At 29.1% G+C, this 19,598-nt stretch overlaps 3 protein-coding genes across 12 annotated transcripts; all 3 read right to left on the bottom strand.

The window, feature by feature from the left end:
- Positions 1–16: 16 nt before the first annotated feature.
- On the bottom strand, positions 17–12,067 carry LOC126858256 (transmembrane and coiled-coil domains protein 2). Of its 10 annotated transcripts, XM_050608441.1 has the most exons (13): positions 11,704–12,057; positions 10,504–10,655; positions 10,203–10,442; positions 8,308–8,524; positions 7,832–8,045; positions 7,201–7,366; positions 6,842–7,070; positions 6,643–6,687; positions 6,343–6,425; positions 4,871–5,199; positions 4,313–4,713; positions 3,857–4,017; positions 17–3,713 (listed from the first exon to the last, which is right to left on the bottom strand). In XM_050608441.1, the coding sequence occupies exons 4-12, from the start codon at positions 8,448–8,450 to the stop codon at positions 3,861–3,863; spliced, it is 1,767 nt and encodes a 588-aa protein (XP_050464398.1). In that variant the 5' UTR covers positions 8,451–8,524; positions 10,203–10,442; positions 10,504–10,655; positions 11,704–12,057; the 3' UTR covers positions 17–3,713; positions 3,857–3,860. The 10 variants fall into 10 exon arrangements, with proteins under 10 accessions (XP_050464398.1, XP_050464401.1, XP_050464394.1 ...); XM_050608444.1 differs by having other exon boundaries at positions 3,857–3,987; positions 10,203–10,655; positions 11,704–12,063; XM_050608437.1 differs by having other exon boundaries at positions 10,203–10,655.
- A 1,489-nt stretch (positions 12,068–13,556) lies between these two features.
- On the bottom strand, positions 13,557–14,417 carry LOC126858281 (GSK3-beta interaction protein). The gene has a single exon (XM_050608487.1). It carries the CDS (start codon positions 14,247–14,249, stop codon positions 13,893–13,895), a length of 357 nt encoding a protein of 118 aa, XP_050464444.1. The 5' UTR covers positions 14,250–14,417; the 3' UTR covers positions 13,557–13,892.
- Positions 14,418–14,750: 333 nt separating this feature from the next.
- On the bottom strand, positions 14,751–17,930 carry LOC126858253 (protein-associating with the carboxyl-terminal domain of ezrin). Its single transcript, XM_050608434.1, has 5 exons — positions 17,196–17,930; positions 16,610–17,063; positions 16,322–16,511; positions 16,027–16,163; positions 14,751–15,898 (listed from the first exon to the last, which is right to left on the bottom strand). The coding sequence occupies exons 1-5, from the start codon at positions 17,388–17,390 to the stop codon at positions 14,958–14,960; spliced, it is 1,917 nt and encodes a 638-aa protein (XP_050464391.1). The 5' UTR covers positions 17,391–17,930; the 3' UTR covers positions 14,751–14,957.
- Between the last annotated feature and the right edge of the window lie 1,668 nt (positions 17,931–19,598).

Genomic DNA, 19,598 nt, shown 5'->3' with positions numbered 1-19,598 from the left:
TGAAATTGAACATAACTTATTTTACTAAAAATTCGTTTTATTTTGACAGTACGAAATAATGTGAATCATAGAGCAACCGCTCGATCCATTTCGGTTAGACTACCAGCAGCAATCACACGATGTACCAGAAAGTATGTCTAGAAATACCGGTGTATTGAAAAATGGATATAAATTTAACGTATATATTCAGAAAGTTTCTGAAATATTCTTTTTATTATCTCTTGAGTTGCGAACGCAGCTATTTTTGAATATATATATATATGCATAATGAATGTAACAATCTGTACAATAACTGCTGCTGGCTTTGCCTATTACCGTTCTACAATTGACAACAAATATTTATTCTATAATTTGACATTAACTATCTACCTATGCAAGGCATCGATGACATAATTTATTTAATAGTTCTGTTGTCTAAGTTATCTACATATAGGGGGCCCCTAAGCTATAAACGACGATAAATTATTATTTTTAATGCTAATTACCAATTACATCGCAAATTATACGGTACACATATTTGTATGACGTTGTGCCGTAGAGCTTCGTAAATATAAAATACATATAAAATTGTAAACAGCTTTATGTAAAAAAAACGTAAACTTATGTGATAGTTCAATAAAGTACAAAATACGTTCGTCGTTGTGTGTGTGTTTAATAACTTTATAATTTCGAGAATTGGCGCACTATCTCTTTATTATATATTTTAATCTTTTAGTTTTTTTCTTCTACATATCGTTCAAATATTTTTATAAGCGTGCAGGGGCCCTCATTAAAAATCGGTGGTCAATCGTATGGATAAATTCTCTAATCCTCTAATAGTGTTAAATATATATGTTACAAAAGCACCATGATCTAAAATTACAAACATATAGGGTGTTTTGTGTATTATCTAACGAATATATAGAACGCGGAATTAATATTTTTTTTCTAATACATTTCCTTTAAAGAAGCTAAAATGGCAATACAAAATGCAGTTCAAACATTGTCACATTTTAATATAAAACTTAATATATTTTTAACACCCTATACATTTTGGCTACTTATGTGATTGTAATATTAAATATTTACAATTTTAAAAATTAGTTTCATATATTTCATATATCGAAAAAAACATTGACATATTGAGATATTCGGTTAAATGAATACGTCTTTATTTGTCGTAAATATTATACTTATTGTATATATAAATAATGAACAGTATTTACGAAATTTCTGTATATATACAGCATGTATGTTTTGTGGAATATTTTCCAATTGTAATTATATTGATCCCAAAGCTGCATCTTAAATTTTAAGCTTATATATAAACCTAGCATAATCACAGCAATTTGTATAAATCCGAAATATTTACTCTAGACTCTCTAGAGAAACATGAAAAACAATATTAAAAATATTGAAACATCATTTTCCTGACATCAATTGTTAAATTGTTCAAATCAATGCTAAGCTACACGAGAAATTTGCTAGATAATTTCGAAAACAACAAATACACTTGATGAATATGCAGTTAATTTTCACTTATGCTTTGAGATCAGGAATAAAATGAATAGCAATTTTTTTGCACTAGCATAAAGTTATTTCATCACACTTTCAATTTCTATCTGCTGAATTACTGTTCATTTACCAAATACTCTCATTCTTTTTTTCGTTTTATTGTAGATTTATAAATTAATACAACATTTAGCAATGTATACTGTCAATATTCAAAATATTCGACACATACTGAAACATATCACTAAATTTCTTTTATATATGCAATACAAGTAGCTATTTTGAATTATTTTCTGAATAGGAAATTCTTTGCGCTGTTGTATTTGCTGTTATTAAATGGACAGATATCGAAATGTTGAATATTTGTGAGTTATTGAATTATTACTTAGCTGCAAACACATATACATATTATTATTTAGCAAACACATAACAGCCTGAAATAAGGATAAACATTGAAATTTATATGTGCAAAATAGAAACCGCACGATAATAGTTTAGTTATTTAATTTTAATGTGTATTGCGATTGTATCTATTAATAATAGTGCTTATATATGAATTATCTCAGACATAGAATTGTGAAAAAATGGAAAAGTATTATAAAATAGTGAATATAAAGATATATTTTATGCTCTGTTATTAAATAGTAATAGTGTACACAGAAGAAGCATAAAGTAGACGCTGAGTTTTGTTTTAAATATTTGTGATTTTAACTTATCTTGTTTTTACCACATATCAAATATTTTGCGCATTTCTATAAATTTGTATGTCTCACATTATATAATATTAATTTATATAAAGAATTTCTTTCTTCGATATTAAAAACTTAAAATTATAGTGCACATTATTAAATTCAAGCCAATGTTAAATTAAACATAATTCCTACAGCATTGTAATCCTTCAGTCTTTCTCTCATTTCAATTAACTGTCATGGTTCAATTCTTTATACTCATTATAATAAACATGCAGATTTATGTTTTTGATGATTAAACTGCTAACTGGGATAATAATAAATCGCTCCTACATCTTTCATTGTCATATACACAATTTTAACATATATGTAATGTAAATTGTATCGTAGTATAAGAGGAAAGAGACAGTTGGTCCTCTTTTTGGATTTAATAACACATGCGCGTATTGTACGTGAAACTTGTTATTTATATCCAAATTTCGTATTCACTTTGATTTTTCATAAACATAATATCTTTTAACATAGCTTCCAGCAGAATTTCTTTCATTGTCCCTTTCATTGAATTCAAGACTCAATTTACATGCTATTTTATGCAATGCACAACAATGATGATTAAAAAGCTTGCATTTTCTAGAGAATTTATATCTTTTTATATATCGAATCTTACAAATAACAAATAAACAATATACAATATACTAGTTTATACTTTATACAATGCCGGACAGCAGCTATTTTTAGTGATATAAGAGCTCTGCCTTAATTTACAATTATTGTTTAGCAATTGGACGATTGGGATGTTACAAATTCTTCATTTCGTTTCATTTATCGACATATACATCCAAGAGAATTTGAACGAATCGTTTTTACATTAATAAATTATCATTGAACCTATCATCTCATGCAGTTTGAAGAAAGTGTTCCGATGTGCATCACTTGAACAACACTTTTTCAGTTGATTGCTTTTGCACTACTTTTTAACTATTTATCCAAACTATTTAGCAAAAAATAAATATATGAGATATGTTGCCAATTGGTGAAATCGAACTTTCATAATAATGTATCACATATACATACACCTACGCAGTGTCATACTATATAACACTATATATTTGAATTATTTTCTAATGTCATTCGTAGTAATATAAATCATACTAATAAATCATGAAAAATTGAAGCTAATATCAGATCGAAATGTGAATATAAATTAATGATAATTTGTACAAATTAATTTATAAAAATCGCGTTTTCTTATAGCAAAATAACTTTGTGTCAATTTAAATAATTATTTAAATTGACACGTTAATTATATCAAAAATAAAATTAACATATTACTTAATTTTATGAAAACAATAATAATAATATAATAAAAAATTTAAACAACCAAAGATACAAATAAACTTATTTACATACTTATATACATACTATTATTGCTTCAATGTTACAACATTGATAAATTGATGCAAGGTTTCAAATGTATATCCAATCAAACCCAGCTTCATCATGAAAAATTAAATTAAATTTAAGTATTCCATCCTAAAATAATAAACTGTTCATTAAAAATATATCTGTGACAAATTATTTAATTTTTATATATTTGGTTTACTTTAAATTCTCTCTCTGAATTATAGCGACACATGTGCATCGACAAAAGAGTGTCCAAGATTAAATATACTTACAATGCTACTTCATGGCAAGGGTCTGCTTAAGATGGCGTATGAGGTGACTACCAACATCATGTACCTCAGGCCATTGCTTTAGCACAAACACTATGCCAAGCACAACGAGTGTAGTTGTTAATATACGCACCCTACACATGAAACAATGAGGCTTAGTACAGCTGTAACAAACATGTAAAAACAAAATAGAATAATGAATGAGCAAAATAAAATGAGATTTAAAATCACATGTGGTACAAAGATGAATAAAAATTATAATTTAATAAAGAGAAAAAGGAAGATTATAATTATTGTATATTGATATTTTATTTATATTGCACATTTTTTTAACTATTATGTGTAATTATCTGTGAAAATGATAAGAATATATAATTTAAATATTCCATTGATGAATAATTTATTACTACAATGAAAAATATAAAATAAAAAGACAAGCTATTTTAATAACAATTTTACCTAGTTCTGAGGAAAGGCATCATAATACCAGCACCCGTTGCAACAAGAAGCAAAACAACTTGCAATACAGTTAATACTACATTTATCAATTTTACAACTAATGCTCTCGCATTGCTATTATCTAGACCCTCTAATGTCACATATTGCTGGTGCTGTTGTTGCTGATGTTCCATTTTACAGATCTTAGTTTGACAACTCTCCAACATCTCGTGTATATCACGTAGTCTATCCTCGCTTTGATATTGCACTTTTTCCTCCATATCTGTAATAGTCTGTTTCAAGTTTTCTACTTCGTTTTGATGTAGTTCTGTTAAGTCGTTAATCTGCTCTTCCAAACGTTCGCATCTGAAACGTTCTTCTTGGAGGGAATGGGAAAGATATGTCACTTCCTGTTGTAATGTCTAAATAACAAAAAGAACATTATCTGTATATTTCTATTATTATAAAATTACACATGTAATTTTTTTTACCTCACATATACAATCTATTTAAAATATCTATTTAAAATATCAGCTCAAATATACTGAATGCATCATATAGTTAAGATTGAATACAAACCTTTACACTATCTAATTTTTCCCTCATTTGGTCAATATGTTCCCGATGTTCTTGTAGTTCTGCGAAAATAGATTTGAGACTCAAGGCTGCATTATTACTATGACAAGCGTGTGGCTGTCCTCTACTACCAGGACCGCTTTCACTGGTCACGCTAGAACATTCCGATCCTTCCTCAGACGGGAATTTCATAGCCGCTGCACTTTGAGTAGATCCTAAACTGCATCCACCAGGAAGTGTGGCTGAACCATGATGAGTTTTGTCTTCTTCAACGCTAGCGTTATCTCCATTACCTGCATGCGGTGTATCGTTTACATAAAAAGTCGAGCCATCTGTAGAGACACAGAGGTGGCAAGTTAGAATGTTATCCAATACCAAAGAGTTTAGCCTTTTGAGAAATGAAAATTATTTTTATTATTTAGTTTCCTTACATAAATAAATCGATCTTTTATTATTTTAGATAATTGTTAAAAAGTAAAAAATTTTTATTTTTTATTATAATAGTACATACATATTACAATTGTGATTATTTGATAAATTATATATTTTAGCTTTATTTTTTTAAGTATTGGATAACTAGTAACTAAAGAAAGACAAACACATAATCACAGAAAAAACAGCAACTTATATATATATATATATATATATATATATATATATATATATATATATATATATATATGTATGTATGTATATATATATGTATATATATGTATATATATATATGTATATATATATATATATATATATATATATATATATATATATATATATATACACACACAATAGATATGTGCAACATAAAAGACAGAATGAGATTATATTTAAAAATAGAAGAAATAAATTTCTTGCCAACGGAAAAAAAAAAAAAAAGTTAATAAGCAAAAGTTTTAAAAATAAGAAATACCTTATCTAAACAAGATAATTTTTAATCAAATACTTTAGATACAGCGATATTGTTATCATTTAATTTTGTAAAGAAGATAAGAAGCTTGAAGCAAAGCCGAAAAAATACTATGTGCAGAAAGCATATAATAAAGTGTAACAAAATTCTTTCACCCCTTGAGCAACACATTACTTACTACTCTCAACTGCCATGATAGCAAAAATGTTAAGAAAATGTTTATTTTTTCTTATTTAATATATTTTACATTTAAATTAATGCTAAAAAAAGATTGTGACTTTTATATTATAAAAATTATATAAAATTTTTTAAATAATTAAATATACAATATAAAAAACACATATGTGTGTAATGTTTAAAAAAATGAATTACTCCGGCTCAATGCTTTTTAACAGAGCGCTACAGTATATATGAATAAATGAATAAATGTTAATATATGAATAAATGTTTATAGTTATTAGTTAACATACTATAGTTATATTAATATAGTTATTAGTTAATTTAATATATAATATATATGTATAAATATAAATATATAAAATTCACTAGAAATTTATTTATTGATACTTACGTGATAAAGTATTTATGTTATCAGCACTTCCAAATTTATTCTTAATAAGATGAGCAAACTCTCTTGGTTTAGACATTACAGTTCTGCAATAGAGAGAATACAATTGTAAATATAAATAAGAACAATATTTTTATATATCTTTTGTAAACTTTTAAGAAAAGAGTAAATGTATTAAATTAATTTTAAGATACAGTAATATTAATGGCAACATGATTCTAAAAAGTTCTGTGATGAATCAAAGAATAAAAATATAGTTTCAGCACATTTGAGTATGGGATCTATTTTTAAATGAACATTCACCCTGAAAAACCAGTGATTCCGTCCCTTATGTTTCCTCCCACATGTCTGAAATGTAAGTCCAAATTAGCCAATGATATTATTTTTATAATATTTATTTTATAAGATATACAGTAAAATTTATACCCTTCATGACAAGACTAGATATAAAGAAAAAGTTAATCACACTTGTATTTGAAATAATCATCTATTTAACACTCACTTAAGTCCTTGTCCCATATCGCGTAACATTTCTCTCGGTTGTCTATGACTCGTGGGTGCGCCATTCATTTCGTAATTTCTCAATTTTTTCATATAACTATCTAACTTTTTTTGTAGCTGTGAAATATTGTGCGCCGATTTTTGATTCTTCTTCTCAAATACCGTTTTAATTCTAGTTAACTGTTGTTTGTCTGCATTAGCAGCCAATTTTAAATATTCATTGACGTTTTCTATAAAAATCAAATAACACATAATCTGTATATAAGAATAAAAAATTTATCAAAAGAAGAAAGGCAGATTCTTTTTGTTTTTGATAATCTACTTACAACTTATTAGTTAAATTGAGAAATGGTTACATACCATCACGCGTGGTTTGTTCTATTCTTATCAATTCTCGCGTCTTAGCGATTTTACTTTGTATATGTTCAATAGCTTGACGAACTCGTGCTGCACTAGAGTCAACATCATCGGCTATCAATTCAGAAGAACCATTCGATAGGAACGATTGGGTTGCATGGTATTGTTCCTATAAATACATTAAATACATGAATATCACGTACATATACATGAATCATTTAAAGATGTTTAATGTAAGATGTAAGTCATATTATATATATAATGTTAAATATAAAAATGTTTAAAATTAGAGTTTTATCATAAAAAAACAAATTACTTTAAATTCTCTTTTCTAGTAAGAGATTAAATAGAATAGTCTTATTGAAAACATTATGCGTGTAGTCTTACTATTTAACCTACGACTTAATGTATGTAAGTAGTTGATAATATTAATGCATGTACAATATTATGTAACTCTCTTTTTATGTAAAAATGCAAAGTCATGTTATATGCTCTATGCATATACATTAGGTGCATAAAGTAACAATTTTCCTGCCAGCCTTATATAAACATTTATTAACTTGTACAGTACTTTATTAGAGAATTACGATATTTCTTCAAATTTTCGAATCAACAAAAACATTTTAATACATACTCCTTCATCATCAGTCGGTGGATGAATATTTGGCACAAACTCCTCTGGTTCGGCAGTGTTTGTAATATTACTTGATTCATCCATAGCATCTCCCATGCGAATTAAATTCCCTGGTGATCTTTGTCTACTGCTGCTCTTCATGCTGAAGCTACTTCCTGTACCACCACCACCGCCACTACTTCCACTGCCTGTGCTACCCTCCCCTGCTTGAGAACTAAAATACATATTTAATAAATGTCACTTCTATCTATTATTTTATTTTTTTTATTTTTTCAAATTAGCATTTACAATGTATTGAAATTAATACAAAAATATTATACATAGATAAATTATGAATATATACATACATATATATATATATATATATATATATATATATATATATATATATGTCTTGCTGGATAGTCTTTACATATTAAATATGCAATAAATAAATAATATCTAATCTATAACTATATTGTTTAATGGAGTCTTACATTGAAACATTACGCAATCTCGAAGTATGATCCAAGCTCACTGTTGATGGCTGCTGATGTAGTTGGGATGTCGAAGGCGCTCTACTAGGAGATCCACTACGCGAGCTGTTCTTGCTAGAAGTATTTACCATCAAGCTTGCCATGCCTTCCTTCCAAGAAGGTTATCATCTATCCTTTGTTCTATATATCGCTTTATTTCAGCAAGTTCACATTGAACCTAGACAAAGCAAATTATATAAGTATTACAGGAAAACTATGAAATATATAATATAATTTTATATAATTATTATTCTATTAATTAACACAAAATCTATTATTAATTTCATTTATATTAAAATAATTTATATAAAAATCATTTATATTAAAATTGTATATTCAATAAATATCAATACTAAATAGTTTTAAGTTAAAAAAAATTTTTAAATACGATTTTAATAATTAATATTAGGAATTAAAGAATTGATAATCTAAGAGATTCCTCATTATTTTCTTCCTGGTATTATTAGATAAAATTCTGGTATTATTAGATAAAAGTCAGTATCAGCAAAGTATATATCTTCTATGATAAACTTTATCTTGCTACAATTTATCATGATTCATAGCTTTTTCTAAGAATAAAGTGATGAAATAAATATTTCAATTTCAAAAATTTATTTTAATATATGTATAATTTTATTTTATTATTATATATATATATATATATATATATATATATATATATATATTCTTAATTTTATGCATCTTATTAATATTTATTAATTAACTTTAATCTCATTATATTATTAATATTAATTTTCTGAAACAGTACACTTTTTTATATTTATTCTTTCTATTGCAACAATATAAAACGTAAAACGTAAAAAGTAACATAACAAGTTACAGAACAAACATTCCATTGTGCCAAACCCCTGTGCCTATCTTGAACAGCAATTTTCTCTCTCTAAGAGGTTACATTATCTAATTTATATTTTAAATATACATTGAGCACAGTCTGTGCATCTAAATTTAGAATGTAGGATATGTCACAGAGAGATATATCAAACAGATAAATCCATATTTAACTTACAACAATTATTTAAAAGTCCTGCTTAATATATAAATAATAATATAGCACAAAAGTATTGCTGTATTTTTATTTTTATTTTAAAAGATTTAAAAAATTTATACAAAATTTCTAAAAATCTTTTTGACTGAATTGTATTAAAAAAGCTTTTAATATTGATGTTATATATATATATATATGTGTGTGTGTGTGTGTGTGTGTGTGTGTGTGTGTGTGTGTGTGTGTGTGTGTGCGCGTGCGTGTACTATAAATTTTTACATCATATAATTATATCAAAATTAAATTTAATGTATTAAAATTTGTTTTTCTGTTACTGCCTGCAACAATAAATAAAAAAGAAAAAATATATAAATATTTTTTCTACATTGCTGTTTTTAATTCAATTTGATTGAACGAATCAATGAATCAATGAATCATTGCTATATCATGACTGTGCTACTAATGTAGATCTGTAATTAAGAATGCATAATAAACAACATGACACATTACTAAAAACCATAGTCTAAAAGATACAAGCTTTTCAAAATATTATATTCGTTCTTATTAATGCTTAACTCGTTCTTAATGCTTAATCATTTTATATATACATATATAATGTGAGATTTAAAAAAATAGAAAACTTTAAAGCATGAGAATTGAGAGTAAAGATATTTATACTAAGATTACATAAAAAATTACATAAAAAATAATCAAAACTTTCTCTTAATTCGAGAATGAGAAAATCAAGAATGTGAGCGATTAAATTTTAGGATGTTCGTCGAATCTGTCATTCATCTGAGCGATAAAAAAATGCTCGCATTTGTTATCATACTTGTAACGAAATTAAACTTGCCGATCACGTGGTTGGCGAAAGTCTCGGAGATGTTCCTTTTTAGACCAGGAGTACCAAGAGTAGCTGGTTACACAATTTAACAAAACGTGCAATTCTGTACAAACGTACGCAACGTCTCGCGATAGTAATACAAAGCACACAGAGGCGATGCACTTTGCACGACACACGAGACAGTTCGTAGGACGATTGTAAAACGCATTCGCGTAACGGCGTACGTTTACTTTTACGTTACTCGACGATCTGAAAGAAATGCGAAGTCTCATGGACTTTGCTCTTTTGTCGATTTCGCTTGTACACGTACCCTGTGAACCGCAAAGTAGTTCGCACTGATATCGATGTAAAATCCACACCGTGTATTAACATAAGTAGCGCGCGCGTTTACAGGATCGGTGAAACAACAATGTCGATTTCTCGCTTAGGCTCTCTTCTTCTCTTACATTACAGGTTGCGTTCCTGCAAATATTAGTCACAGTTAATAACTTAATTATTATTTCTACTCCCTTTTTAATTCCGTAAATATAAATAAGAAAGGTAGAAAATTAATCGAATGTAGAAAGCATTCATTATTTATGGGAATAATTCGGTATTATTTTTATCTATAATTTCGCGCGGAAGAAATCTTTTTAAAATTGACTAAAATTATTTTTATCAAAATTGTAATATCGCCAGAAATAACGTGCATATATATAATAGTACTTTTATTCCCATCCAATCGAAAAAGGAAGAAAAACAATCGATCCAAGTACTGATACATGATAGCATTGTTAGTGTTAATTAGTCCCAGTTAGATAAGTTTCTTGCCATCACGCCAGCTATTTGTGTCATAATTCTCTTCTAATACAGAATGACAGAATTCGATTTGGCAAGGAGATATAGCGCCGAACGCGAATAACATCGCGTTCGGCGCTATATCGCAATCAGGTCTATAAATGCAACTCCCTGCGTTCATTCGCACTGCAATAAATGCAACTGTCAGAGAGACAGATGATCTCACACGAGAGTAAAAACATGAAGAAGTGTATGTCAGTGGGCACGTTCAGCGCGCGTGATAAGAATATTAAATGCCCAGGCTGTCGAGGCTGTGTCAAATTGCGTCTCCTCCGATTCGCGAGACTTTCTCCGCTCGTCGGACGCACGACGCGCGTTTCGCGCACGTATAAACAGAAGTTTGACGGGTGTATTCGGCACGTAAAATACACCGCTATTTAAGTCACCGTCGTTCGAAATGAAGGGACGTGCGTTTTTCTAGAAATAAACCGGTTATCAATCTCGAACCGGAAATTTTTCCCCTCGAGAAAAACCCGCAAGGGAGTGTCGAAGACATTCTCACAGGATACGCGATCTGTCAAAGTTACCTCGCGATTCCGAAGAACGAGACTTTCGTCGAGCACAGCTGTCTCTCGCGGCGCTTATCGCGCGACAAAGCGATTTTCTCTACAGATTCCACGGACACACGTCGGAATCACAACCAACAATCAACTCCTCCGAGCGATTCGCTCACCTTCACCCTCGTCGCTCGATCAGCCTACGACACGACCTCGGCCGCACCGATGCGCGATCTATCGAAGTGCATCGGCGGCGATGATGACTCGCTGCGATTCCGCCTCCTCGTCGCCTGTCCTCGTGGAGTATCTCTCGCATGCATCCGCTCGTGTAACCGTCGTTATGTCGTCGATCTCGATATCCTCGCGGCCACTATAGGCAGGATCGTTGCGCGGCAACACGTCGATTTTTCACATCGAACTCTATCTCGTTCGAACGTCGCTTTGCAAGGTTCAACCTCGAGTACACGCGCACCGAGCGACACGAGCGACGAGACTGATCGACTGGTCGCACGTCACACTGACGATAACGACGGGACGACGGCATTAAATGACTGCATGAGCGACTAGGGAGGTTCCGATGCCCCCGGTGATCGATTTCATCGAGACTATTTATTAAGTAATTTTCAAGTATTTACGCGGAGGTAACAAGTGAGACAATCCCAACGCATTCTTAAAATTCTTGTAAAATTTAAATAGAATTCTTGCGAGAATCATTAAAGATATTGAAATTTGATGTATGCATATATATAGATACGCCTTTGCATTTGCATCTAAATATTCATTTAAATTTTAGATATTTTTATTCATCTAGAATTTATCTGACAGTGGAGATGAATTACATAAAAATAATAAAAGATTTTAAGAAATATAATAATAACTATAATTTAAAAGATAAATAAAACAATTTGCATAATATTAAATCAGCCAATATAAAAAAATAGTTTCGATCTCTTTGACTAAGAAGCCGACAACCACGATTCATGAATAGAAATGTAGATGTGCTACATACATTCGTTTTAAAAGTGCCTCGTAGCTGAACGCGTACAAATAAGGTCTTTTAATGCGCGAAATTTGAATTCTTTTAATGCGCGAAATTTGAATTCTCGAAAAAAATAGTATTTGTGTAACGGCAAGAAAAAAAGTTGTATTTTATAAAGGCAGTCGCGTTCTCACTTTTCAACTTCAAAAGTTGTTTAAAACTTCCTTGATCCTTGAACGCATGCAAATTGAGCAAAAGCACATGTATTATGTAGAGATATTGAAATTTGAATTTGAGTCACATTTGAATAAAATTGTTTTGCAAATAAATGAGCGATTATGTATTCAAGAACCGTTAGAATAAGAACAAGTTCATGTAACCAATTGAATATAAAGTTTTCTCACTTTTTTATTGCTACGACTAATATTTTGCACATATATTGTACTATATCATATGTATGTATGATTTTTTAATTTATTATATTATATAATCTTATCTAATCTTTGATTAGATATATTTTTTCATTTCCTCATCATTCCTTATGTACCTTTATAAAATTATCATCTCATTACAATTATATTAGAATAACATACGATAAAATGATGTATACGTTTTGTAAAAGACCACTGATTAATACTCAAGAATATTATAAAATTGTTTTGCAGAAGACAAATTAAAATATGCGGTAAACTTTCGTGAAACAATAAATTGACTTTTGATAAACTATTGCAGTAATTTGTAAGTTTTAAATCTGTTTAATTTAACTATTATTTAAATAAGTTATATTTATAGCCTCTTAGAAATTTTTCTTTCTGAAAGAAAGAAAAAATTACACAAAATGCTGTCTTTTATGAAATAATTTATTTTTACCATATTGTAAGTTTATAATTTCTTCATAATAATATTGAGAATCAATATCAATTCTTTTGTCATGTTTATAAATAATTATATTTTCCTATACATATATATTTGCACTTGAGATAAACATAGTTCGTTCTTTCACAGAAATAAAAAGGGGAAAACATTTTATATTATAAAAAAGAGTAAAAAGAATAATTAAATCGAATATAATATGCACAGCTTATTTATCTGTCAATTTTTGTTCCAAACATTTCTGGCCTTGATTCAATGTACAATATTATTTCATTATCAGAGCAATTAAATATTAAAAATATATTAAATAATTCATATTCCCCAAAAATTATGATTTTAAACACATGTAGACAATGCAATGCTTAAAAAGATTTTCAAAGAATCAATTTTACAAATTGTCAGCATAATTATCATGTTTTTAAATCGCACAATACACAGGTATCTGAAGACTAATTAATTGCGGTTAATTCTAACCTATGTCAATGAAAACGACACGAGCATTTCGTATAAAATTTACTGTCGATCGTTTAGCTCCTTCAGTTTATCCAACAGCGAATTGCCGAAGGAGTTCCTGTACTGCGGACTGACAAAGTCCAGGAGGCTGTAGGGCGTCTCGAAGCGCTCGTTACTCGTGTTGGACGTGTCATCGTGCTGGTTGCCGACGATGGCGAAACCGGCCGCTGACAATTCCACACAAAATCTCAGACCCTCCAGCGTTGTTAGATTCAGATAAATGACCTGATTGGTGCTGATCAGCTGTTCGGACACCTTCAAATCTCGCACATGTTTCCTCACGTCATTGATCACCGCCTGAGCCTCCAGCCGCCACTGCTCCTGGTCGAGAATTCGATCGTCCGCGTCGTTCCACATCACGCGATTCGCTTCTTGCCTCAAGACATTTAACAGAAATTGCAGAGACTCGCGATTTTCTTATTCACAGGACTGAAAAATGACGATGAGTCTAGATTTTGTTTTCAGAGAACACGAGAGACAAAATCTCTCTCTCTCTCTCTCTCTCTATATATATATATATATATATATATATACATACATAATTCCCTATATATAATATATGTATATGTTACTGACGTCTGTTGCACTTTCTTGCGTTTTCCACATTCGATGTTTTAAATGGTGCATATAAAAAAGTTTGTTTAAAAATATATACATCAACAAATTAGATAAAAAGATGTAAAAAGATAAGAAGATCATATTCATTTATCCTGATATATTAATCAGCGATGTGATTAACAGCGAGAAATCTTAATCAATTACATGCATATAACAGTCTAATGATTGTTATAAACATGTATTCTAAAAATTTTTTCATAATTTGTTATGAAATTTTTACATGAATAAATACTCTCTCGCTCTCTTTGTGTTGTGTAATTATCATATATATTTTACATTTATTAAAAATATTTGTTTTAATGATATACACATGGTGTATTGTTGGCAATCACATATACTAGTTGGAAGTTGATAAAAATGGATACAACTAAATGAGCATATCGTTTATCATATAATAATCTCACTATCCTACTTGTGCAAATAATTGTCTTTTTACAAAGAGGTAGTTCACTGTTCTGCTAATTCATGTGTTTCATCTATACTCAAATCACTTAAATCTTCTGCCCAACCATTATCATCATGCTCTTCCAAAGCAGCACTTAATGTTTTTACATCAAACATACTTTTCGGTGATTGTACCTCTGGAATATGCAAGACCTGCGTCTTCTGTATCACAGGTTCCATATCTGTAAAGAAATCAAATTCTTCCTTTGGAGATTTCATTACCTTTGAATTCTTTATATCAAGTTCTGTGATGTCGGAAAGTACTAGTTTCTTTGTATACTTTGTTTTCATAGCACTTGACGATGATTCCGACAAGGGCGGCGATGATTGCGCATCGCAATTAACGTTTTGCATTTCCGTCTGCACAGTATTTGAAGGAACTTCTGCTATATCACAATGGCTATTTCCAATGGCTGTCTCTTGCGTTTCCCAATCCGACCAAGTGCTTTCCTCTTCGGCAAACGCAAATTCTTTTTCCCTCTTATCTTCGCCACCATCCGGTGATGGTCTTTCTGATAAATGCACATTATTCTCGTCTATATTTACAAAAACGGGTATTTCCTGCGCAAACGTTAAACTTTTCCAAACGTCGACATTTTTATTTTGAGTTATTATCTTATTTGGCCGACCATCTGTAAATAGTTTTCCCCGATTTCCACCAATAACCGCCGCTGCACCCAAAATCGGTACTATGTCAGCTAATGCCCTTAATGTAGCGCAGACGAGATCATCATTGGTGTCTTTAATTCCGACAAGTAATTCAGGAAGAATGTGATTCTTTAGTTCACCCACTTCGAATACATGTACAAACGAATTAAAATGGGATAATAGTAACAAACGGATGGAAACATCTCGAATGCAAAACATTTGCAAAAGTCTCGGTATTAAAATATTCTTAAATGTAGAAATGGTAAATAGACCAGTCCCCAAATCGTTTTTTTCTTCTGCAAAAATCAAGCATTTTATCAGATTATGTTTATATAAAATGAGATATAATTGTACACATCATACAACTATTATGATAATGATAACAAAGATTTTGATAATATAATCATAATAAATATGTTCTCACCTTTAGGTTTAAAAATAAAAGGTAAAAGTTTTACTTGGGCAGTGCTATCCAACAAAACAATTCTGGAAAGAAGGACTCTACCTAATTGTTCAGCAACAACAGCTTCGGGATACATCTGTAGCTGTTGCTTCAATTTTCTATAAAGAATATTTTAATAAATTACTTTTCTTAAACAGATCACATTTATTCACATAATATTACCATTTTCTTCGAATATTTACTTAATTACTTTTCTTGAACAGGCTATACACATTTATTCACATAATATTACCATTTCCTTTGAATATTTACTTACGTGAAAAATTCTTCCCTTTCAATATCAGTTTTTAATGGTAATTCTTCTAGAAATGCATGTATCCTTATAAATTCGTGAGTGAAAAATGAATGTTGCAATGCATTCAATAATGTACTTCTCAAACATGCATCTGGATTCTGCAAATTCTTTTTACAAAACTCTCTAAATTCTGATAAATTTAATGTTTCATCTGAAATTAAATGGACATGAAATTTAAAGCATTGTAACATAGGGTATGCACATATCATTCAGCATATCTATAATAAATAATTTTCAGTCTTTGCTTACCTGTATTCTGTAAGTTTTTCAAAATATCTTCTGCCAATACTCCAAATGCATATGAATCAATTGAAGTTAAATTATCAGATTTAATTAAATCAGTTATGTCTTCATTTGGCGATATCGCTTTTTCATATCTGTAACTTTTTATCCTTTGATAATATGTTGATGTTGCATCTGCCAATTTACATAAGCATTCTAATCCGCCCAACTTCCAATATCCTTCCGCAGTAACATAAATAGAACTGCTGCATATATTGTTATGCGATGCCAATGCAGTCTCATGTAGAAATATTAAAGCTCGCAGGATACTATGTAAACCAATACATATTTGTAATATATTCTGTTTTTCAATAACTTGAATCAATGGCCTGGCTTCTTCTGTGGCAAGAAAAAACTTGCTACCTTTGCTCCATGAAGAGATATATTTCAAAATGCAAGGATGCCGATATAACATAAAATTCTAGAACATAATATGACAGATAACATTCATAATTTTGATTTTATTTTAGTAACATACATATATTATATTTTTTATAATGTTGAGTGTATAAGAATGTTCCTTATCATTTATATAAAATAAATAAGAATCAACCTTTGCTGCTCGCTCTAACGGTGATGGTCTTCTAAATGTTGCTGTAAAATGCAAGGATGGTTCGCTGATAAAGATCGACAACTTTTGTAGATTTGAATCGTTTATGCTCGCGTCATAATGCATCCAATAATCTGTAACTTCGACAGCCTTATCTTCAATTTCGAGTCCGCGTAGAGCACTTTTTTCGTTCCCCATTAGTTGATTGACATATACGTTGGTGCAGATTGTCAATTATGTCAAATGTAGAAAAGGATTCTTCAGGAATATCGTGAATACAAAGCTAGAAGCTATGAATCCCATTTGGTTTATAACTTGTGTGTCTTAACAGCCAACACCAATAAAATCTCCACTGACAGATACTGACAGGTTTCGATAACGCAGATCACATTTACACTTCAAGAAGACATGTCAGTTGAGTTGGGTTAGACCGGGCGCGGATCTCGACCAATTATTATCGAGTATTTTCTTTTCTTTTTCCATATTTCTAACAATATGAAAGGTTAGATCGAGGAAAATATTCGATTATGATTAATCGATTCGCTTATTATTAAATCTTTTCATATTTTTACGATTTTATAGTTAAACTCAATCATTCAATAATTTTTTTATGAGAAATAGAATTCATTCTATCGATCAAAATATATTCTTGAACTGTCTTTATTTATACATTTTCCACTTTTCACAAGAACTCACTTTTGTGATAAAGATCAAGATTTTTTTTTTTTAACAAAAAAAGAAATTATATGTACACATTGACTTAAATTTTTTTTTTCATTTATTTCGTTAGAATACGATTTTTTCTTTATTTAAACCAAAGAAAGATAAAATACATCGATCGGACGATAATTAAAGATTTTTATTTATAATTTTATATTTTTTTTCAGAGATCATATATATTACATATAACTATTTTTATTCCAGAACATGTGAATATCCGAGATAATTATTAATTTATTCAATACTTACCACACTATTATATTGCGATTCAGCATATTTTTACGTTTCATCTTTCAAATAAAGTTAATGCGTGCACATGATTTAATTTACACAAAACATTATTATTAAACCAATCGTGCTATCTTTTTGATTCGATAGGAATTATATATATCGTTTTTTCAAGATATATACTTATGCATTCTATGCATCCCGCATTTTTTGCTATTGTATATTTTTTATGTATTATTATTGGATAAATCTGACAATTCTTTTAATTATTAAAGAGAAAGAAAATATACATTTTAAAGCTGCATCAATTGATAATCAATTCAGCTAATTTGATATTCAGTTTTTTAATTAATATTTTTCACGTTTTTAACAGAAATATATTATGATTTTAGCCAATACACATATTGCTCTTCGTTTTATAGTTAACTTTTTATTAATTTCCTCAATTTATATAGTTGTTTTTCTGGGTTGTATTAATTAATTATATAAATTAATAGTAGCAAAGTGCCGTTTACTATTTTATTTTCACGATTTAGCACGTAGGTGTATAAGTAGTATTTTCATATTTCTAACTACAAATCGTTATAATTACAGGCGCCCTGTGATGAGTTTGTCGTATTACTTTTATAAATTTTCGACTGTTAATACTTACAACATTAAATATATCGGAAAACGTACAAATCTTTGTCTCTTTATAATAAAATATCAACAATTTACAATATTGCCATTGAAAATAACGACTATATATATTAGAAAGTAATTTTTTACTTGCTACAAGAAAAAGGAAATCGTGATAAACACACAAAAGATCCACAAAAATAATTCTCTAATAAACAATAATCGCATTCCTATAAATTAAAATCGTGATCTTACGGTAAAAATTATTTCTATATTAAAATATTTTAGTACACATATTATTGTGACTATTGTAATACGACAGACCATCAACTCGGATTTATATATATATGTGATATAAACAAACTCCACTTCGCATTTAAGCTATATAATGAATGTTATTAAACAGATTTTTAATATTTTCAATAAAATTTATCGAATATTCTATGAGAGAGACATACCCATACAATTAAACATACTTTTAATTTACTTACTCTTTTTAGCTTACATTCTTCACCTTCATTATCCACTGAGTATACACGTGCAATAATATAATTATAATAAAAATAATTAAAATAACGATATAAAATAATAATAATAGTAGCAATCGTACTAATAGTAATAGTGATAATTGCAGCAGCAGCAGCAATAGCAGGTGATAGTGTGGTAGTAATAATAGTATTTTTAATAATATTAATAAAATAACCGTAATAGACAAATAATATATATATATATATATATATATATATATATATATATATATATATATATATATATTCATAATTACAATAACAGCGACAGGACTAAGAGCGACAATAATAATAGTAAATAATAACGATAAGA

Source organism: Cataglyphis hispanica, chromosome 24 (genome assembly GCF_021464435.1).
Source record: "Cataglyphis hispanica isolate Lineage 1 chromosome 24, ULB_Chis1_1.0, whole genome shotgun sequence".
NCBI classification, from domain to species: domain Eukaryota; kingdom Metazoa; phylum Arthropoda; class Insecta; order Hymenoptera; family Formicidae; genus Cataglyphis; species Cataglyphis hispanica.
Note: the sequence above shows the minus strand (reverse complement) of the source record. Positions and strands in the feature narration are given on the sequence as shown.